Here is a 23,827-nt window from a genome sequence, read left to right on the forward strand (position 1 = left end):
TTCCGTTCATTAGTTTCAAAAATTTATTGGTACGAGCCAGGATTTGAAGCTACGACCTTCGGATTGAAAGTCGGACGTCATTTCCTCTCGACCACCACCACCTCCGACCATTCCTTTTTTATGACAATCCTGGACAGAGTCGAAATTGTTGTTAAATTAATTATACGCGTACTAGTCTGTATTAAATTGTTGTTAATTTGTGTTTCAGTGTGTTCGGAGGGCAGCGCCGCCCGCGCCAGGGAACAGCTCGCGATGGCTTGTTCCGTGGTGCTCGAGAGCCTCCGCGACGACGCGATAGTTCACAGTAGAGACAAACCATACTACTGCGAAGATTGTGGCAAACATTTCAGAAACAAGACTATTTTAAGAAAACACATAGAAAATACACACTTGTCGACCGGATCGAAATCATTTGCTTGTGCTTTTTGTAGCTCTACGTTTCAAACCGAATTGCTTGTGATAGAACACGAGAAAAGCGAACATGGTGCTTCAAATGTCATGTGTGCTGAATGTGAGTATACAACGAGTTCCAAGAAAACTTTAGAGACACATGTAAAGAGTCATTCTTTGGATAATAATTTCAATTGTAGTCACTGTAGTTACATGAGTTCGTGTAAAACTGATTTACATAAACACCAAACAGTACACATTGCTGGAGAAGCTTTTGAGTGTAGTGACTGTGACTTCAAGTGCAGTGTTGAATCAAACCTGCGACGTCACCAGAAGACGCACAAACGGAGGCACCAGAGAACGCTCACTGGAAAACAGCTTTACGAATGTAGTCATTGCGACTACAAGTGCAGTGCTAGTTCTGTGTTACGTAGACACGAAACGACACATACTGGCGAGAAGCCTTTTACGTGCAGCTATTGTGATAGTAAATTCAGCCGTAAATCAAACTTACGAGAACACCTGATGATACATACTGGGGCCAAGCCATTCAAATGTAGCGATTGCGACTACAGGTGCAGGACGAAAGGAAACTTGCTAATACACCAAAGAAAACACACTGGTGAAAAGCCGTACAAATGTAGTCATTGCGACTACAAGTGCAATGGTAGGACAAGCTTACGTTGTCACGAAATGACACATACTGGCAAGAAGCCTTTTCAGTGTAGCCACTGTGATTACAAATGCTGTGTGAAATCAAGCTTACAACGTCACATAAGAATACACACCGGAGAAAAGCCGTACAAATGTAGTCATTGCGACTTCAAGTGCAGTGATAGGACAAGCTTACGAAATCATGAAAGGACACATACTGGCGAGAAGCCTTTTCAGTGTAGCCACTGTGATTACAAATGCTGCCAGAAATCAAGCTTACAATGTCACTTAAGAATACACACCGGAGAAAAGCCGTACAAATGTAGTCATTGCGACTTCAAGTGCAGTAATAGGACAAACTTACGAAATCATGAAAGGACACATACTGGCGAGAAGCCTTTTCAGTGTAGCCACTGTGATTACAAATGCTGTCTGAAATCAAGCTTACAATGTCACTTAAGAATACACACAGGACAAAAGCCTTACAAATGTAGTCATTGCGACTACAAGTGCAGTCAGAGTTCAGTATTACACAGACACGAAAGGACACATACTGGCGAGAAGCCTTTTCAATGTAACCACTGTGTTTACAAATGCAGTTCAAATTCAGATTTAAAAAGACACCAGACAATACATACTAGGCATAAGCCTTTCAAATGTAAGCAGTGATCGTTATTACAATGTCGTGATGTACAATATATGAATGAATTCCATTCATGTGTCCATGCAATTTCGCAAATCGTTGTACATGTTTCACTATCGATTTAGAATCTTAAAAAGAAAAGGTCTAATGTATCTTTCAGTAGGAGCAGCAGCGAAAGAGCTATTATTGTTTGCCTTGTCACAGTCTCACATTTTATTTGTTCCCCATATGGTGGACCAATCATAGTGTCGGATTGCGTATGTTTTCTCCCTTACGGAGGCACGCGTATACCACTTATATAGGATCCTACCTTCTAAGGGGTTGGCAAAACATGACATGCCTTTGGGTGGAAACACACAGATAAGATAATTACTTGAATTTTGACAACCCTAAATAGCCGAAAGGGATAGTGCCATACATTAGAAAGGGACAGCACGATACGACCCTGAACCGCTTAACTTCGGTATTGTAGGAAGTTTCTTTACTGTACGGTAGTACTATTACTTATTCTGTATTCATACATCTCTTATTGCACTACGAGTATGTAATATAATTTATTTTTGCAAATGGTAGTAGTGTAATACTCTAGACTAGTACTAGATATTAAGTACATTTTTATACCTCCATCGCCGGTCCATGTGACACTCGTTGAGGCAGAGAAGGACAAGGCGAACAGTTCCTATCTTTTACTGTTCTTAAGATAAGTACTTATGCGTCGCTTAGTTTCCAACTCGGGTAAATCCATTCGACCCTCAGTAAATATCTGCCCTATTGCCTTTTCTTAATACTAAAATCGCATAATCTGGCAGATTTATTTACCCGAGTTTGAAGTTACGGGAATCTTATGTAACATGGTCTAAGATCCCACATATATGGTCGACCTTCACCAATCAGTCTGACGGATGAAACTATGAAAATATGAAAGAAAATACGTTCCAGAACATAAATAAATAGGGTTGCCTAAAGAACTATGGTCAAGCCTATTTTTAATAAATTTTTGAAAATAATTTTCATTCGGCAAATTTCACCGATTTGTCTGACGAACGAAATAAGTTTCAATGGAAAATATACAACTTGTACAACATAAATCAACTAGGTTGCCTATCTTTTTCCGGTCACTATTATGTGGTTGCCGTGTTTAAAGTGGTGATTTTATATCGATAATTGCACTCATCTGTCTGACGCTTGAATTATACATCAAAATAATGGTAATTTTAATGCAAATACAATGGTATAGGGTTGCCTACGAAAATCCGGTCACAAATAACGGTTGCCAGGCTTTTAATTAAAATAAGAAGGGAAGACTTTTAGCGATAACTCATTTCAACCTTATAGTGTGGGGTGTCGTTGGATACGCCATTCAAAATAAATAGGGGTCTTTAAACAACATTTCTTGATAAAGTGAATCATTTCGGAAATAATCGTTTAGAAAGAAAAAAAAGGCTTTTCCTTCTAACTTTTGAACCATCTGTCCAAAAAATATGAAAAAAATCATGAAAATTAAAATTAAAACAAACTTTATCAGTTAAGCCGTTTATGAGTTATCGCGAAAAGTCTTCCCTTCTTATTTTAATTAAAAGCCTGGCAACCCTTATTTGTGACCGGATTTTCGCAGGCGACCCTATACTATACCATTGTATTTGCAATAAAATTACCATCATTTTGATGTATAATTCAAGCGTCAGACAGATGAGTGCAATTATCGATAAAAAATCACCTCTTTAAACACGGCAACCACATAATAGTGACCGGAAAAAGATAGGCAACCTAGTTGATTTATGTTGTACAAGTTGTATACTTTCCATTGAAACTTATTTCGTTCGTCAGACAAATCGGTGAAATTTGTCGAAAAAAGTTTTTTTTTCAAAAATTTATTAAAAATAGCCTTGACCATATTTCTTTAGGCAACCCTATTCATTTATGTTCTGGAACATATTTTCTTTCATATTTTCATAGTTTCATCCGTCAGACAGATTGCTGAAGGTCGACTATATGTGGGATCTCCTACTAACATCCCTTTCATCAAAGATTCAATTATTGTATAACATATGCGTCAAGTGTAAGGTTTTCGATTTGACAGCTGGAGTAGATGGCGTTATACGGCGGTATTATGCGGTCAGCCTGTTTCTCAAAATTGTGGTTTGATAAAATGAACACAGAATAATATGGCGCCGTACAGCGCCATCTATTCCATTAGTATCATTGGTATGACACTCGATCATTTGTGAATATTTTTTAATGATTAAACTCATAGTAACTACGTTGGAGTCCATAATCAGCATCCACAAACCAGATTGACCCTTCAACACTATAGTAGCCGCAATGACAACTGGCGAGTCAGGTCATAATGCCATCTCTTTCACTCTTGGTTGGTCTTAACAAGGTTAAAGGAAATAGCCAAGGCCCCTACGCTTTTTGTTCTCTTTGACGGCGCAGCAACTAGTATAATTTCTCTCTCCTGGCTATTTTAAAAATGCCATGCCAAAATGTCAAAAAAGGATAACCATACTATTGACAAGGTGAACTTCAAATCAAGTGTTGCCTTTTTTGATGCATCCAGGCTGTGTATGTGTGCGTAAAAACGTGTATGTGTGCTCTTTTAGGGATGTAAAAAGTCGATTTTAATCATGTTATATATCGATAAACGCTACACAGCGGCACGAAATAGCTATTAATTGAAGCTTCAATATCTTCGTTAAACATATACATAATTGAAATGCTAATGAATAATAAATATATTAGAATATAATAAAACATTTCAATTATTGCGGAACACATATCTTAGTAGGTATTTATGTATTTTAATTAAATATGTGAACTTTCCCTTGGTTCCCTGCTGGGGCGTGACAATAAAATTGTGATCTGATAACCACAATAAATAATAAAAGCGTTTTTGTTCATTTTAGATATCGTCAAACCTTAAAAGTAAAATTAAAATTTTAAGAAATGTCGATAGTTTATCGATATGACTTTATCGACATGGCTACAGCAAGGTGGTGTTAAATTGTTAATCGTACACTAAACAAAAGTGGCAACAGTGACAGCTCGCTGAGACACCGTCTCTATATATTATAAGTCTATGGAAATAGCATTATGACCTCGTCGCCAATTGGTATTGCAGTGAGCATAGCACTGGCGCTGTGTGGGAATTTTATGAGTATGTAGATGTGAGTGCGTCGCAGTACCACATAATAAATAATGGGATGTACGTAATTAAAAATCCAACGCTTTTAAAACTTATCTGTTAAAAAATTGCCATTATTAATCATTTGGACAACATACAAATATTTTGCAGGCAATAAATAAGGCCCCATCCGCACGGCAGCTTTTTCAACACGCGTTAAAAAGCTTTTTATATTCAAATAATTCGTCGTAATAGCAAATAAAGTATGGCTTTGCTTGTATGCGTACGTGGCAGTACGACTCACAAGGGAATACGGAAATAAACTACTTAAAAATGGACCGTGTTTTTATTACTACACGTTCAAAAGGCAGGCAGTATGACTCACAAGTGATTTATAAGCGTTTTTTTTTAACGCGACGCTTTTTAAGCTCTCGTGCGTATGAAGCTTTTTTATACTATTTATTAGTGTTCCACACGATCGAAAGTCTTCGGACCAAGATCGCGGTCCGGTAAGCCCGTCTGGTGTAGCTTTTAGACTTACTACATTTTCTGAACGCACCCTTCGCCACAGCTATCTGTCACTGTCAAACGTTAACTGTCAGTGTCATTTCAGGTATCGGGCTACTGATAATACCAGGACTAACTAATAACTTCTATTCTAATTAAATATTTACAAACAAATAACATAAAACTCTAAATATTGTCTTATCTTTTCTAATTTAATGCGTATAATTCATGTCAATCTATACTCGTTTTATTCTATACTCTCTATTTCTATCTACATATATTATATATATCGTTTTCTTCTCTTCCACTTCCTTCATGTTGGCACTACTAACGTTCTGTCATCCGCTTCCCGCTTTTTTGCTAATCGTTGTATTCGTCATGTGTTTGTCTGTGATGTTCATAACAATTATTTGTTTTTAGGTTTCCCCAACTACATCCTCCCAAAAATGCAAAATTATTATACCGAACATTCTCCTCACGTGTGAAAGTCAACACCGACATTGGCAAATTCACCCTGTGCAAAATTGCAGGGAGTAAGCCAGAAAAAAAAAAAAAAAAAAACCAGGAAGACGCTGTTTTTTCTTGCTAATTAAGGCGCTGAGGCTGCTCTTTCTCTAATATAATATAATAATAGCACTGTACGTTCGTATTGTTATAGTATTTGTTTCAAGACCATTGGTGCATTCTCGCGCACCGCACGGCTGCCGTGATGGACATGACGCACGCGTGTCGCTGCTGCCTGCGGTGTGCTCCGGACAAGGACCTGAGGACGCCGTACACACATCTCGGCAAAACAGAGATATATGCCGACATGATGAAAGAGAGCTTCAATATACATGTAAGTAAAAGACAATCTGGTTATTGAAACATCTACTTAAAACCAAAATTGTGAAAACTTAAATGTTTTTGTTTGTATAACTTAACTTGCAGCTAGTGGTAGGCGGCTCGGGCTCGTGCGGCATCTGCTCGGCGTGCGTGGGCCGCCTGCGAGACGCGAGCGACTTCAAGCTGCAAGTGCAGCGCAGCCAAGCGGAGCTGCGGGCGTGGCTGCAGGGAGTGAGCCACGTCAAAGGTAGGGAACCACCACCCATCAAACTACTAGTGAAGTTTAGTCATTTTATTTGAATTTTGTACAGAAGAATATGAATAAAAATATTACAATCACACATAATCACAGTGTTTGATGGTGTGTGATTATATTCTCTTTGGTTGCACCATACACACACACACACACACACACACACACACACCAGCTAAGGGTTGACTGCCCACTGCTCGCTAGATAGTGTTATGGGACTACTTAACAATTACAAACCAAATTAAATGTCACATACGGTCAGCAGCAGAAGTTGCTAAGCGGGCCAGGTGATCAAAATCTTAATTGGGTTTATAATTTTAAAGAGTGGAGTACGTAATAGACTATATTTATCTAGGCAAACAAGTGTCCTTCAATAAAAAACAAAATGAAGAAGAAGTCGACAGAAGAATAAACAACACATGAAGAAAATACTGGTCACAAAAAGAAGTACTTAAAGGCAACTACCATCCAAAGTTAAAAAAGATAATAATGGACACTTGCATACTACCTTGCCTGATATATTATTGTCAAACATGGACAATACAATAAACAAAACAAATACAATAAAAAATAAAATTTCCACATGTCAGCATGCCATGGAAAGGAGTATGTTGAAGCTAAGACAAATACATAAAGTCAGAAATGAAGAGATCAGGAAAAGAAATAAACTTGTGGATGCCCTAAAACAAACAGCGCGTCTAAAATGGCAATGGTCTGGTCATGTGTCAAGATACACAGACAAAAGATGGACTAAGACTGTGACTGAATGGACAGGACCACCTGGAAAAAGACATCAAGGAAGGACACAAAAGCGCTGGTCAGACGACATAGTTCAAATGGTTGGAAAAACAGGAATAAATTGGATGAAATTAGCTACAGATAGAGAACAATGGAAGGGACTCGAGGAGGCTTTCAGCCAATAGGGATCAGTGAAAAGAATTAACAAATAATACAAAAACACATAAACAAACATTATAGTCTATGAAAAAACACTACATCGTATTTTGTACAAAATTTCGCTGAAATAAAATAAAGCTGTAAAAATAATTTTAAAGAAGTCCAATAACACCATCTAGTGTGCAGTGGGCGATCAACCCTTAGCTGGTGTGTGTATGGTGCGACCATCAAGCTTAACACACTTTTGTGTCAAGTTAATTTTGAACACCTCGCCCGCTTAGCAACTCCTGCTGCTGACGTACAAAAATTACACAAGCACTGGAGGTGCCCAGGGCTTGCTTAAAATAGTAGTGTGGCTACTTGAAATAACACTAATTAAAATATTTTGATAGAAAGTAATTTAATTGGTTGTTAGACTTCTTTACAATTGCTGTGTGAGCATAACTATAACAGGAAGATGATGTGATTTGTGTTGTGTTTGTTTGCTCTAGAGGAAGAATCTGCAGTTGAGGATCCTGCAATGCAGGACGGAGATGGGACCAGTGAGCCTGTATCAGGTGAGTCTACTCCTCTACTGATAGATTTTTTTTTCTAGCCTATTTGAGTGTCCCACTGCTGGGCAAAGGCCTCTCCCCTTAATTTCCATGACTTTCGATTTGGTGTTTCCTCCGGCCAGTTCAGGAAACTGTCCAGGTGGTAGAAATAGTCATTATTATTTTTTAATAAGCTGACAGGCAGTTACCACACCTGATGTTGCTAGCAATCCTCAGATACTTGTTAAGTATTAGAAGACACATCAGACATATTATTGTCTAAGAGATGTTGCATGAGAAATTAGTTTTAATGACTGGTTGAAGGCAGCAGCCGGCTAACTTCACATTAAATCACACAGTGAAGTTACTTAAAATATATGGACATTGGGATAACATAGAAACATGAATTTTTTTAATGATATCATTTGTATAAGAACACTAAAAAATGTGAGAGGAAAATTAATTACTTCTAGATAACACTTAGTGTTATTAGTGTACTATAAATCTCCTTTGACTTAATCAACTATTACCCGGCATGGCTCACTCCGCGATTTGATTCAGTCACACAGTCTAGCAGTAGTATAGTAGTAGCCACGCACCGTAACGGAACGGACGCCTGCTCACGCTTGCGCCACCTTGCGGTCATATGTGTCGAAATAGACGCGTTTTGTTAGAGAGTGAACCTTCTGTTACTATTATTTATTCTGTAATACGTACAAATTAAAAAAATCACTCAGTCCCGTTACTGCGCAGGACATGGGGTTTAATATAGTGTTGTTGCTCTAGATGACATGCTCCGGTTAAACATGGCGGCCGGAGACGGGGCGAGCGACGAGGGTGAGCCGCTGTTGTGTGAGTACCTGCTTCATATCCAGGGTTGCTAAAAAATAACTGCATTCCCGTTGCCAGGGAGGTTTTAGCATTGCAACTTTCACTATGGGATCAACCCCGAAATCGCGAAAAAAATAAATTTTATGTTATTTTATATATTATAAATTTGATGTCATACATTTTGGCTGGAAATCAGACTCAGTTTGTTCAGATATTGTTTACTATGGCGCTCTAAACGCCTTCAACATTCGCGTCGACAAATTGTCTTATAGCTGTCGAAGATATTATTATTCATGGTAATGTCAGATTTTTCTCGTGAGCTGTAAACAAATTCAAATGTCATGATACTGTCCCACTATTAACTGCTTGATCCATCTCAATCACTGATTAATAGTACATTATTGTCGAGGCTCGGAAGTAGCTACTTGCAGGCTGAGGATTCGTTTTAAACGGACGACCTTGGGAGTCCGTTTAATTGAATCCGAAGCCAGCAAGTAGCCTTCCAGCCGAGTCATATATAGTGCTTTTCTCAAAAATGGTGCAAGAAACATAAATATCATAGAAACATTTTACAAAAGCAACGTTCTTACGTATATATTTTCACAGAGAAAAGCCCTTGCCGCCTTTTTATTTTTTTTAATAAAAAAATAGAAGTGTATTTTTCTGCCGAAAATACGCCAACCTATTTGAGACAACTAAATAGTCGCGGTACTAATCATCTGTTTGGCTGTTTAATGGGCCTGTGCCTTCATTTGATATGGCCATTTGAACTTTTAAAAAGTTTGGAACTCGACAAATAATGGAATTTGTATGCAACATTGCAGTCCCAAAATCGAGACTGCAATGTTTTTAACTTTTTAATTTTTGACTGACCATAAACTCCGCGCTTCGCGACCTATTTTTTAGACGGCAAAGTCGACTTTGTCGTCCATTTTTGAGAAAATGTATTTTTAATTACAGTGTCTACACTTTAACGACACTTTACACAAACGGGTCTACCGCGATATTCTTTTATTATTTATACCTTAAATTCCGACGTTTCAGCTGGGTTGCGGTAGACCCGTTTGTGTAATGAAATATGTGTACAAAACGCGAGAGCTTAATTCAGCACATTCAGTGCCGAAAACCCGACTATCGGGTATTTTATGATTTCGTTCCCAGGCCGGACCACCCGATAGTCGGGATCGTGGTACTACTGCTTTATATGACAAAATTGTTGTGGCCTGGCGCGAATGTTTGGCTGGGTGGCAATGAATAGGTTTAAGTGTTATATGATATTTAGTGTTGCAACAGGGCCCCCAGCTGCTAGCCAATCTCCCCCACGGCCCTGGCAGCGTTGCCACACTGAACTATGAGATCTGGTGCACTAGGCACGACCCGACCCGAGCCAGGATGCGAGATCCCTGCGTCGTCGACACAAGCCACAAATAGTATGTTTGTTTCAGATGAAGAGCTCATAATCAAGCCAGAATCGAACGAAGATGAGACAAGCGATGAGATGTCGCGTAAGTACCAACTTGAATAGCAACGGTGACTAATTATTAGAGAATAAACAAATTGAAGCATTGGGAAGGTTTTCCAGTCGGTGAACCAATCTACCAATATACCGGGTTATATCAATCTGGATGTTATAATTATAAATAAACTTCGAAATAAAGGTACTTCTGTGAATTGGTAATATTTATGTGTAATGTATCTAAATCTCTTAATTATTGTAGGTCTCGTACTCCAGTCCAGGCTATCCGTAGATAGTGATAGGACTTTTCGTAACTTAAGATCCACTGTACAGTATGAGCCCCGACTAAAGTACCCACGTCGCCATACTAGCTGTATCGAAAAGTGGATACTCAATCTGGCCTCCGTTTAACGACTAAGCCCAAGAATTGGCTTAGGCACTAGTTATTACGAAAACGATTGCCATCTGACCTTCTAACCCACAGGGAAATGTTGGTCTTATTGGGAAAACCTATCGCGTAAATCCACAATCGCAAATGCGAGTATTTAATACTATTTCATTTTAAATACAACTGTACCGTTATGTAAGACACAGCATGAAGTAGAGTTGTTGTTGCAGTGGAGGTGCAGGCAGTCAAGTCGGAGGTGTCGGACGCGGCGAGTGACGAGGACTGCGTGTCGGGTGAGTACTGCGACACCACGATACTACGGCACATGCCTCTCGTGCGCGAGAGAGCTTGGGCTATAGTCCCCACGTTGGCCCACTGCGGGTTGGAGACTTCACATAAGTACACCTATGAATTTCTTCGCTGATGTATACAGATTTTATCAGTATGTACGGAATATGAACAAATATTCCGAACATAAGTTCTGAAACATTATTGGTGGCCAGGATATGAACCTGCGACCTTCGGATTGAAAGTCGGACGTCATATGCTCTCCACCACCACCACCGACAATTTCTTTTGATGACAATCCTGGGCAAAGTCGAAATTATTGTTAAATTAATTATACTCGTACGCGTTGTAATCTATCTAAATTATTTTGTTAATTTGTGTTTTAGTGTGTTCGAAGGGCAGCGCCGCCCACGCCAGGGACCAGCTCGCGATGGCTTGTTCCGTGGTGCTTGAGCGCCTCCGCGACGACGCGATAGTTCACAGTGGAGACAAACCATACTACTGCGAAGACTGTGGCAAGCATTTCAGAAACAAGACTATTTTAAGAAAACACATTAAAAACACACACTTGTCAACCGGATCAAAATCGTTTGCTTATGATTTTTGTAGCTCTACGTTTCAAACCGAATTGCTTGTGATAGAACACGAGAAAAGCGAACACGGAAATTTCATGTGTGCTGAATGTGAGTATACAACAAGTTCCAAGAAAACTTTAGAGACTCATGTAAAGAGTCATTCTTTGGGTAATCATTTCAATAGTAGTTACTGTAGTTACACGAGTTTGTGTAAAAGTGATTTACATAAACACCAAACAATACACGTTGCTGGAAAAGCTTTTGAGTGTAGCGAATGCGACTTTAAGAGCAATTGGAAAGGAAACTTACGAGTTCACCAAAGAATACACACTGGTGAAAAGCCGTACAAATGTAGTCATTGCGACTACAAGTGCAGTGATAGGACCAACTTACGCAGACACGAAAGGACACATAATGGCGAGAAGCCTTTTCAGTGTAGTATATGTGATTACAAGTGCAGTAAAAATTCACATTTAAAAAGTCACCAGAGGATACATACTGAGGCGAAGCCATTGCAGTGTGGTATCTGCGACTTCAAGACCAGTTGGAGAGAAAGCTTACGAATTCACAAAAGAATACACACTGGGGAAATGCCGTACAAATGTAGACATTGTGTCTACAAGTGCAGTGATAGGTCACGCTTACGCAGACACGAAATGACACATACTGGCGAGAAGCCTTTTCAGTGTAGCCACTGTGATTACAAATGCTGTCAGAAATCAAGCTTACACCGTCACATAAGAATACACACTGGAGAAAAGCCGTACAAATGTAGTCATTGCGACTACAAGTGCAGTCAGAGTTCACATTTAAAACGTCACCAGAGGATGCACACTGGAGGAAAGCCTTTCAAATGTAATTAGTGATCGTGATTACAATATGGTGATAAACAATTTATGAATGAATTCCATAATTCCATTCATGTGACCATGCAAGTTTGCAAATCGTTGTACATGTTTCACAATTTATTCTGAACCATTAGAGAGTAAGTAAGAGTTTAAATAAACGTTTCATTTTTGTTACAAGCTTTTATCGCTGACTGTACTTTTCTATCCACAGTCAACACACATCTCATCGACACACTAACAACCCCAAACGCAATTTAAGCAAAAGTATAAGCATAACTACGATAAACTGGTTCAATATTGTAGAGTACTTAGTATATTTAATAAAGTAAAACTGGCTGTGATTCTTGAATACAATGACTTATTAGGAAAGCTGGATAGATACCATAGACCGACCAACCTCAGGCAATTACCCAATGAACCTCAGTTTATAGTCCCCAAAACAAATAATGATTTGGGAGTGCCGACAGAAGTGAAAACTAAATGAATAGTCCAAAATGTCTGCAGGGGGCCGATTTTTGAAATTCGACCGCTCGATTTTGTGTGTTTCGTTCAATAATATCTCCACTACTATTCATTTAAATTCTAATAATAGAATTGAAAACGAGTGGTCAATACAACTCGATTCCAAATTTCTATCGCTCTTATTTCAAAAATTTACATTTCGCCGTTTTCCACCGATTTTCGAGTGACGAAATCGAGCGATCGAATTTCAAAAATCAGCCCTCTGCACTATGTATGATTGACCCATCCTCCTTTCAATTGAAAAACTTTAGTTCCGAAATTGCTGGCCAGTGAGTTTAAAATTGTAGCGTTAATTGTTTAAAATTCGAATAGAAATTGTAAAGTTACCTTGCAGACCTCGCATCTAAATATATTTGGTCATGATATTTTGAGTTTTATTCACCAGGCGGCCAATTTTTGAAATTCGAACACTCGATTTCGTGTATTTCGTTAAATGATATCTCCACTACTAGGCGTTTAAATTCTACTAATAGAATTGAAATCGAGTGGTCAATACCACTAGATTCCAAATTTCGATTGCTCGTATTTCAAAAATTAGCATTTCGCCGTTTTCCACTGATTTTCGAGTGACGAAATCGAGCGATCGAAATTCAAAAATCGGCCCCCTGTACTAGAGTTCACTTTTATTAGAGATTTCATCAAGATATAGCTTTATTGAATTATATTTGAGTGATATAAATAAAGTTAGAATGTAACTGTGAGATCCTCGTATTTCAGCCCGTACAAGATTAGAACATTGAGCTTTATTGCTTAATATAAAAGTCCAGTTTTAAATAATTGACCTGATTATGATACGTTATGACTAAAGTTCTTTGGTGAATAACATTGTCCATGACACATAACGTCAGCGTTACGTTACGTTACGCTGAATCGAGTTTTATCATTTTTACCCCACCTCAAAAGTGCTCAGCGCCGCTAAAGAAGTTTTCACTACAAAAAATCGGGCAAGTGCGAGTCGGACTCGCGCACGAAGGGTTCCGTACCATAATGCAAAAAAAAACGGAAAAAATTCCAAAAAAAAACGGTCACCCATCCAAGTACTGACCACGCCCAAGACGGACGGACAGCGAAGTCTTAGTAATAGGGTCCCGTTTTACCCTTTGGGTACGGAACCCTAAACAGAACTGAATACCAATAACCATGTGGGAGATCGATCCCGAATTGCTAATTCTAGTAGTCTAGTCTCGACCATTAGGCCCCGTACGCACGTCAGCTTTTTGTCAGCGTCTTTTTTTATATTCAAATAATACGTCGTAATAGCAAATAAAGTATGGCTTTGCTTGTAAGCGGACGTGGCAGTACGACTCACAAGGGAATACGGAAATAAACTACTTAAAATGGACCGTGTTTTTATTACTACACGTTCAAAAGACAGGGAGTACGACTGACAATAGAATAGAATAGAATAGAAGATTTATTCAGAAAACGCTTAAATTTAGGTATTACATGAGACAACAGAACTAATTTATTATTAAACGTCACTGAAAAGGTCTCCACTCAGCGTAATGTCAAGATACCATCTAAGGATCTCGACGCTGGTCTTCCGTGGAAACCCTTGCAAGAGAGCGCAACTATATGCTAAAGTACAAATTTTATATAAGTGCAAAAATTTCAAGTAAATTTATTAAAGCTCTAATTATTATTCAATTAAAAACTAAAGTGAGACAAGTGATTTTTAAGCATTTTTTTTCTTATATAATATAGTACGGTTGGCAACCCTAGCTGTGTGGCAATTTTATGAGTATAGTAACAGCACCAGTCATGGGACATTTAAGAGGAAATTTGGAGTATTTATGATATTTCCCGTATACATGTAAATGGTCTACCGCTTAGCGTGTTAAAAGATGAAAGTCCTATCCGTCTTTCATGTTTTAGGCGTGTTGTATCAAAGATACAGCAATTTAGTTTCCACATATTTAACAAATTAAAACTATGCTTTTTTTCTCCAGTCATGGACACCAAAGCTCCAGTAATGGGCCCCCGGTAATGGACGTGGATCCAGTAATGGGCCCCCTATAATGGACATTGCTATCAGTATAAAATATTGAAATGGGGAATAAGTTACGGCAAAAAAATAATTTTTTATAAGCTTTTATCGCTGAATGTATTTTTCTTTCCACAGCCAATTATTATTGTATTAGATCCATCGAGACAATTCTAATATACCCAAACACAATTAGTTAGGGTTTATTGCGATAAAGTTCCCATGGCCACCTCCTGTCTCCATCATCAGATTAGGTCAATTTTATCATAATATTGCATTATCATCCGATTTGCATACTTAATTACGTACTTACACAACATTTGAACTGAATCGGAGATCGAAAAGTTGCTCAAATTCAGCTACCAAGATTGGACCCACACTAACTAACAGGGCAAGTTAAATAAAAGTTTGGAAAAACGATATTAATTTATCCGAAGTCCGATAATACCTCTTGATTGACATATTTCGTAACTACATTTTACTTCTGTATTGTTTAAACATGAAATTATGGCATAGCAAGCATCATTTTGTCAATTGTCCCATCATAGGAGGTACGCAGTTTTACAGCTCCTATAATGGGATTGGGCCAAATACCACTATTTTTTTTACATCTGTGGAGTCACGACATAGTGTGTTGTATACCTTATCTCATGGTAAATGTAATTAACAAAACACATTCTAGTTTTAATCAAGTATTAATTAATTGAAATTTAATAAATTAACTCACCTCTCTTAGCGAAGTTGTTAAGAATTCGTAGTGGTATTTTTTTTCAGTGACACGGCAACTTTTGGGTTGACGCCAATTTCTTAAAAAGCAACCAAATTGAATGAAACTTCAAACTGAAACAGCTCTAGGACTCTTATTTATGATAATATACAGCCAGTGTTTGTAAACTACTTTTAGATACTTATTTTAGAGGAATTATGTTTTTTTGTCCCATTACTGGTTCCACGTCCATTATAGGGTATACTACTATATATAGGTGTGAGTGCGTCGCAGTACCACATAATAAATAATGGGGTGTACCGGATGGACGTAATTAAAATATCAGCCGTTTTGAAAACTGATCTGAAAAAAAATTAGCATTAAATCATTTGAACAACATACAAATATTTAGCAGGCAATAAATAAAAATCGGACTACAACTAAAGCCCCCTCCAGACTATGCGCGTAAATCGCGGGCGAAGCCGCGAACGCGAGTGTGGAGTCGATTTCGCTGTCTGCGAATGGACTGTAAGATGGACTGCACTGTCACTTTTTTTGCCATACTAACTTGAACTTTATCACCGAGCTAGAAAGACGTTCGTACCAGACTAGAGAAAACGGTCCACTTGAGATAGCAAAGGTGGGTCCATAGACTTATAATATATATAGACGGTGTCTCAGCGAGCTGTTACTGTTGCCACTTTTGTTTAGTGTACGATTAACAATTTAACACCACCTTGCTGTAGCCATGTCGATAAAGTCATATCGATAAACTATCGACATTTCTTACAATTTTAATTTTACTTCAAAGGTTTGACGATATCTAAAATGAACAAAAACGCTTTTATTCTTTATTGTGGTTATCAGATCACAATTTTATCGTCACGCCCCAGCAGGGAACCAAGGGAAAGTTCAGATATTTAATTAAAATACATAAATATCTACTAAGATATGTGTTCCGCAATAATTGAAATATTCTAATATATTTATTATTCATTAGCATTTCAATTATGTATATGTTTAACGAAGATATTGAAGCTTCAATTAATAGCTATTTCGTTCCGCTGTGTAGCGTTTATCGATATATAACATGATTAAAATCGACTTTTCACATCCCTAAAAGAACACACACACGCTTATACGCACACATTCACAGCCTGGATGCATCAAAAAAGGCAACACTTGATTTAAAGTTCACCTTGTCAGCAGTATGGTTGTCCTTTTTTGACAAATGGCATTTTAAAAGAGCGAGGAGAGAGAAATGATACTAGTTGCTGCGCCGTCAAATAGAACAATTAACGTAGGGGCCTTGATTGTGGTAGTATTTATATCAATATACTACTCAAATTAAATAACTTCTTATATTATTTACATGCTATATTCAGAGTAAGGTTCTGATATATTTTACAAAATTTGTAAATAAGTATGATGTCAATATTATTAACCGATTTAACCAAGGACAACAAAAAAAAAACATTAATTTTGGTGTGGTAGACATTGTAGAAACTTTGAATGTTAATTGGTATCCCTATCGCACAGACCAACCCCTATAGACCGAGCTTATAGGACGACTCGCGGTCACCGCACGTATGGTGTATAGGTCAAATATAAGATTGCTCGCGCGCCACTCCGATCAGTTGCGCCCAAGATTACGACCTGTTAGCAGTGTGCACGAATCTCAGAAAATAAATCGTTAACTATTGAATTCATTGGGAAATCATGGGATATTGCAGCATAAAATGGTGTGGCAAGTCATCTAAGACTTCTACTTACAAAACAGATGGAATAACATCCCACTGGAAAGTAAAATTAATTATTTCATTGAATAATGTTTCTTGTCCGCGGGGTTCATTTTATACTGGTCACTAAGCAGAGGCGCAGTAGTCCGTCCCTTTTCGTCAACTTGAAAATGCAATGTGCTATCCCTTTCCCTTTCGACTAGTGATGTGACGATGATGGTTTCGTCAGTTGCGGAAACTTCGTGCTTCGTCATGCCGTATTGTACCATTTTAGACATAAGTAATATGTAGGTAATATGTTTTTAGAATCCTCTAGGCCAGTGGAGCCGCATGTTATAAGATGGACCTGATGATAAAAGACGTGCGAGGGAACTCGGTGTTAGTTTGTAATAGTTGTATGGGTTTTTTAGAATCCTCTAGGTGAGCAGTTAGGTCTCATGTCACGAGATGGACCTGGTGATGAACTTCAAAGAAGTGCGAGGGAACTCGGTGTTGGTTTGTGATAGACATATGTTGTATGGGTTTTTTAGAATCCTCTAGGTGAGCAGTAGGTCTCATGTCACGAGATGGACCTGGTGATGAACTTCAAAGAAGTGCGAGAGAACTCGGAGTTGATTTGTAATAGGCATATGTTATTGGTCCATTTGAATATGTTTTCAATACAATCTTCTATGACCTTAATAAAAGGGACAAAAAAAAATTTTATGATATTTTGGCGACACTTTTTTTCTCGTATCGAAAGAGATTGCGATTCTGAGTGGAAATAATATAAAATTTCTAAACTTTAAAATTCAAGTTCTGGGTACTTTAAACAGAAATGCCCTAATATGTTAAGAAAAATTTTCAGGTACATTGTTAAATTACTTAATGAAATATTAAATTATTCAATAAGTTTAAAGTAAGTTTACTCTAAGTATACTAAATTGGTAACAATTTTACCACAATAAATTTCGGTATCACTAGTAGCAGTACCCACTAGCTGTAATGAACATGTCCCATCCCTACGCTTACACGTATCAGCGCGCCATGTTTGAAACGACCAATCGCAACGCCGTGAGCACCCCTCCCGCCTCCCTCCCGCACCTCACAGTTTGGTGATTTGCGTCGGGAACAAAATGGCCAACATTAGGTTTCTAGAGGCGGTGTTCTGTGCCCTATCGTCATGACATGTTATCAAAACACGTGAATGCAAAATTTCCTAAAAATGGTGAATAAATGTTGCGTTAAAGGTTGTGGGAGTGAAAGAATTTCTAATTGTGGAATATTGTTTCACCAGGAAGCCACAATTATTACATTTTGCGATAAAAATACAAGACAACATTGTCAAACTCATTAGGGTGACTATGATGTCGGCACCAGGGCTCGGAACCGGTATTTTTAAAAAACCCCGAAGTAGACCAATATTTTGAATTATTTTATGCTCTTTACGTAAGACTGAATCATATATTTGACTAACGAGTTTGTATTATAAGATTGTCCAATTAAAAATGAAATAATACACCAAAGAACGAAAAAGAACTTAATAATACCGGTATTTTTGTATGGAGCAAATACCGGTTTCCGACCCCTGGTCGGCACGATGAGAATCAGTGTTACACAATTTTTATTAGGTACTTAAGTAAGTTTATATAAATAGGTATGTATTTATTTCGGCATGTTTAAATTGGCGAAATGAGAGCCAATACAGAATTAATAATTGCCAAAATTGAAATCCAAAGTCCTTAAACATTACAGACACATTTATGCATTGTTATAATAATAATAAACACATTGATAATAAAAGAAAAATAGAACTTTATCGTAATTTACTGACTTTTGGGACCAAGGGCCCAACCTTTTCTGTTCTCTTTCACGACGCAGCAACTAGTATCATTTCTCTCACCTCGCTCTTTTAAAATGCCGTTTGTCAAAAAAGGACAACCATACTGTTGACAAGGCGGACTTCAAATCAAGTGTTGCCTTTCTTGATGCGCCCACCCTGTGTATGTGTGCGTAAAAGCGTATATGTGTGCTCTTTTAGGGATGTGAAAAGTCGATATTAATCATGTTATATATCGATAAACGCTACACAGCGGAACGAAATAGCGATTAATTGAAGCTTCAATATCTTCGTTAAACATAAACATAATTGAAATGCTAATGGATAATGAATATATTATAATATAATAATATAATTCAATTATTGCGGAACACCTATTTTAGGAGGTATTTATGTATTTTAATTAAATATCGGAACTTTCCCTTGGTTCCCTGCTGGGGCGTGACTATAAAATTGTGATCTGATAACCACAATAAAGAATAAAAGCGTTTTTGGTCATTTTAGGTATCGTTAAGCCTTTGAAGTAAAATTAAAATTGCAAGAAATGTCGATAGTTTATCGATATGACTTTATCGACATGGCTACAGCAACGTGGGCCTCATTGTTAATCGTACACTAAACAAAAGTGGCAACAGTGACAGCTCGCTGAGTCTACGTCTATATATATATTATGTCTATGTTTGGGACGATACCAGAAACGTTACTGGGAATTTACCCTCTTTGGAAAATTTACTAGGAACGGCACATCACTAATTTCTTTACATTTCATGACTCTTCTCTTTTCGCACAGGTGGCCTAGCACCGTGAACACCGAAGTTCGCAAATTACGGGCATCTTTCTCTTTTACTCCTATAAAGGAGTAATTACAGTAACAGAGAAAGATGCTCGCAATTTGCAAACTTCGATGTCTATGGTCCAGTGAAAGTCCTAGTGAGCGTCCTAGTTAAAAACGATAGCAAGCGGGCGTAGCGGACCCACGCGACCCTCAGGCAGTTACGAATTTGCCCTAAGACCGAGTATAGGGCGGCCAGATATTTTGGGCGGCAGTCTATATGATGGGTGCTGAGAAAGGGGGGGCGGCTAGAGCTTGCTATGTAGGGCTTGGGGCCTAAGGCGGCAAAGACTGTATGTAATTCCTCCACTGTCCTGAGAGCCTACCCCGTTGCGTCTTTGTCGCACTTGTAAATTCGTACGTAAGTGTGACAGAGAGGCAACACGTCGAATATGGTTCACAGTAGACCCTCTGGTTCTGTCAGCATCATAGACATAATATATATATAGACGTAGTCTCAGCGAGCTGTCACTGTTGCCACTTTTGTTTAGTGTACGATTAACAATGAGGCCCACGTTGCTGTAGCCATGTCGATAAAGTCATATCGATAAACTATCGACATTTCTTGCAATTTTAATTTTACTTCAAAGGCTTAACGATACCTAAAATGACCAAAAACGCTTTTATTCTTTATTGTGGTTATCAGATCACAATTTTATAGTCACGCCCCAGCAGGGAACCAAGGGAAAGTTCAGATATTTAATTAAAATACATAAATACCTCCTAAAATAGGTGTTCCGCAATAATTGAATTATATTATTATATTATAATATATTCATTATCCATTAGCATTTCAATAATGTTTATGTTTAACGAAGATATTGAAGCTTCAATTAATCGCTATTTCGTTCCGCTGTGTAGCGTTTATCGATATATAACATGATTAAAATCGACTTTTCACATCCCTAAAACAGCACACATATACGCTTTTACGCACACATACACAGGGTGGGCGCATCTAGAAAGGCAACACTTGATTTGAAGTCCGCCTTGTCAACAGTATGGTTGTCCTTTTTTGACAAACGGCATTTTAAAAGAGCGAGGTGAGAGAAATGATACTAGTTGCTGCGTCGTGAAAGAGAACAGAAAAGGTTGGGCCCTTGGTCAGCATATTTGTCTCTCTATCTCTCTCACTAATACCTGTGTTCTTGACAGACGTTACGGCGCACCACCTTCCTGACGATCGACCATGTTCGTGGTCCAGTACCTACGCCTACTAGTAACAGCTTTTCTTCTTCACTTGGTCCCTCAATACTGAGGATCGTGACATCATATCCTTCTGTTGAAGACCAGGTTCCTCCATAGGGTTCTCTTCCTCGCCAAGCGCATGGCCTCGTGCAGTTTTAATTGCATAGGTGCCGTAATGTAAACACACCATTTAGAACAACTAAATTAAGTACCTAAGGTTGTGTGAAGTGTTTCACAGAAGAGAAAAAACCATATATTTTTAGGCGAAAAGACAGTATGATTTCTATTAATAATATAACTATGCACGATTAAGAAAAGATCCTGGTCAAACTATATATTTAAATGTTATCCTAATATCCCACATACATAAGACGTATGGTCACCCTAATTAGAAAGAGATACAACGGCCCACCTTGACTATCTCATGTGGACACACTTTTTGGCCAATGTCCGCCATCCAGTTAACTTTCTATGTCCATGGCCGCGATTCGCGCACGAGTGAGGAGGGGCCTTAATGTTCAGTTCAATGCGCGTTAAAAAAGCGTTTGAATAAAGCCTCCTCCACACTCGTGCGCGAATCGCGGTGCGAAGCCGCGAACGTGAGTGTGGCGTCGATTTTCGCAGACATCGAAATCGACTCCACACTCGCGTTCGCGGCTTCGCCCGCGATTCACGCGCATAGTCTGGAGGGGGCTTAACACAAATGGATAACCATGTATGTATTCACACAAAGGCGGTTTTTAAGCGCGGCGCTTATTTATCGAGTACTTCGAATTTTGGCGTTGAGCGTTGACGTCAAATTGAATTGAGCATACGGAACTCCGTGTATCTGTTACACAAGCGTTAAAAAAGCGCCGGCGCTGCTGTCAGTTGCCTGAAGTGTCAAATTTTGGTGTCAATCGTCATGGCCGTGCTGAGAAGCGTTTGAATGCATAAAGTATATCGTACCATTCGTAATAAATAACCATGTGGGAGATCGATCCCGAATTGCTAATTCTAGAAGTCGACCATTAGGCCCCGTACGCACGTCAGCCTTTTGTCAGCGTCTTTTTAGGGTTCCGTAGCCAAATTGCAAAAAACGGAACCCTTCTAGATTCGTTATGTCTGTCTTTCTATCTGTCTGTCTGTCTGTCCGTCCGTATGTCACAGCCACTTTTTTCCGAAACTATAAGCACTATACTGTTGAAACTTGGTAAGTAGATGTATTCTGTGAACCGCATTAAGATTTTCATGCAAAAATAGAAAAAAAATTTTAGAGTTCCCCATACTTAAAACTGAAACTCAATTTTTTTTTCATCAAACCCATACGTGTTAGGTATCTATGGATAGGTCTTCAAAAATGATATTGAGGTTTCTAATATAATTTTCTTCAAACTGAATAGTTTGCGCGACTGTAACTTCTAAAATAAGAGTATGAAAAAACTAAAAAAAATATATTATGTACATTACAATACATACTATGCAAACTTCGACCGAAAATTGGTTTGAACGAGATCTATATAGTAAGTAGTTTGCTTTTAATATGTCATAAATCGTAAACCGCAATTTTATTATGTTACTTGCTGTTACAGACAGGGACCGTATAACCGGTTTTATTAAATACCTGTATATAAACTGTCAAACGAATACCGGTTAAAATGTTATACCTATATTCGAATTAGAGGTATTGCTGTCATTCCGTTTTTGTCTTTATCGCTAAACTACACTAATTGACATAATGAAATACCGGTATTCATTAATACCTCAATAATAACAGGTATTCAGTATACCGGTAATGGTTATCGTATTTAATACCGGTATTCATTGCACTTGATCAAAGAGTAACCAAAAACTTTGCGACAAGAGGTTAAAGTTGTTGTTAAGTCCTCATGCTAATATTGATCGCAGTACAAGCGAAATATTTCATAATTTAACCACGAGCGTAGCAAGTGGTTCGAAATTGCGACCGTTTCAAGGCACGAGGTTAATGAATGAATTAATGAAAAGAATTAACCCCAGAAAACATTTCCATATGAAATATGAGCGCCGCGCCGGCGCGCCGCCGCCGCCATCAAAATTTTCGCGCCGCCGCCGCCGCCAAAATTTTCGCGTCGCCGCTGCCGACACTGCGCTATCGCTGTGGCATCGGCGTGACCTTGTTAGATACTAGAGTCTGTCTAAGTTAACTTTGCACCGATTTGAACAGAACAAAGTGAGGGAGTGTTATTATAATATAAACGTCATATTTTCATAGAAATTTGACATTAACGATGATATTTACACACGTTGTCGTTGCAAATGCTATGCAGATTAGTTTGATCGGGAATTTATTGCTTTTATATAAGGTGCTAACAAATTACAGCTTGGCAAAAAAGAGTAGAAATTAAAAAGTGGCAACACTGTAGTGTCGTCCCGTTTTCTTATATAAATTGGTTTGAAAGGGACGACACTACAATGTTGCCACTTTTTAATTTCTACTCTTTTTTGCCAAGCTGTAGGTATCGATATTTTAAGAGATGGTACTTTATATAAAAACAGTTAACTTTAAATAGAAATCAAGAAAACTTTTATATCATATTTTTGTTTTATTTACCGAACAAAAAAATAAATTAAAATTATATTAATAAAATTAATTAAAAATAATCATTACGTGCATTTAACCACATAAAGAAAAAATACATAGAGTGCTCATGCTCACTCCATACATCAGTTTTGGTACCAAAAATACTATTCTTTTCGTAGTCAACATTAGTATCGAGTAACGGAATTATCAGTACTGCTACTTGACAATAGATGTTGCACCGACCGAAAAGTCTAATGCTCAACAACTTTCAGCTAATATTAAA

The 23,827-nt window shown here is 38.1% G+C and overlaps 2 protein-coding genes across 2 annotated transcripts in view; both read left to right on the plus strand.

Moving 5' to 3' along the window:
• Positions 1-244: 244 nt before the first annotated feature.
• On the plus strand, positions 245-2,130 carry LOC134673865 (zinc finger protein 501-like). The gene has a single exon (XM_063531907.1). It carries the CDS (start codon positions 253-255, stop codon positions 1,711-1,713), a length of 1,461 nt encoding a protein of 486 aa, XP_063387977.1. The 5' UTR covers positions 245-252; the 3' UTR covers positions 1,714-2,130.
• A 3,903-nt stretch (positions 2,131-6,033) lies between these two features.
• Positions 6,034-23,827, plus strand: part of LOC134674173 (zinc finger protein 271-like) — a 34,599-nt gene continuing 16,805 nt past the window's right edge. Inside the window, exons 1-7 of the mRNA XM_063532229.1 lie at positions 6,034-6,156; positions 6,249-6,390; positions 7,785-7,850; positions 8,613-8,678; positions 10,103-10,162; positions 10,732-10,794; positions 11,176-11,308. Of these exons, the coding sequence (XP_063388299.1) occupies positions 6,034-6,156; positions 6,249-6,390; positions 7,785-7,850; positions 8,613-8,678; positions 10,103-10,162; positions 10,732-10,794; positions 11,176-11,308 (653 nt within the window). The remainder of the gene's footprint in view (positions 6,157-6,248; positions 6,391-7,784; positions 7,851-8,612; positions 8,679-10,102; positions 10,163-10,731; positions 10,795-11,175; positions 11,309-23,827) is intronic.

The sequence above is a fragment of the Cydia fagiglandana genome, chromosome 19, assembly GCF_963556715.1.
Source record: "Cydia fagiglandana chromosome 19, ilCydFagi1.1, whole genome shotgun sequence".
Taxonomy (NCBI): Eukaryota; Metazoa; Arthropoda; class Insecta; order Lepidoptera; family Tortricidae; genus Cydia; species Cydia fagiglandana.

Bases quoted from the DNA above. Each gene is read 5' to 3' on its own strand.
- LOC134673865 (XM_063531907.1), top strand. From the start codon at position 253: ATGGCTTGTTCCGTGGTGCTCGAGAGCCTCCGCGACGACGCGATAGTT.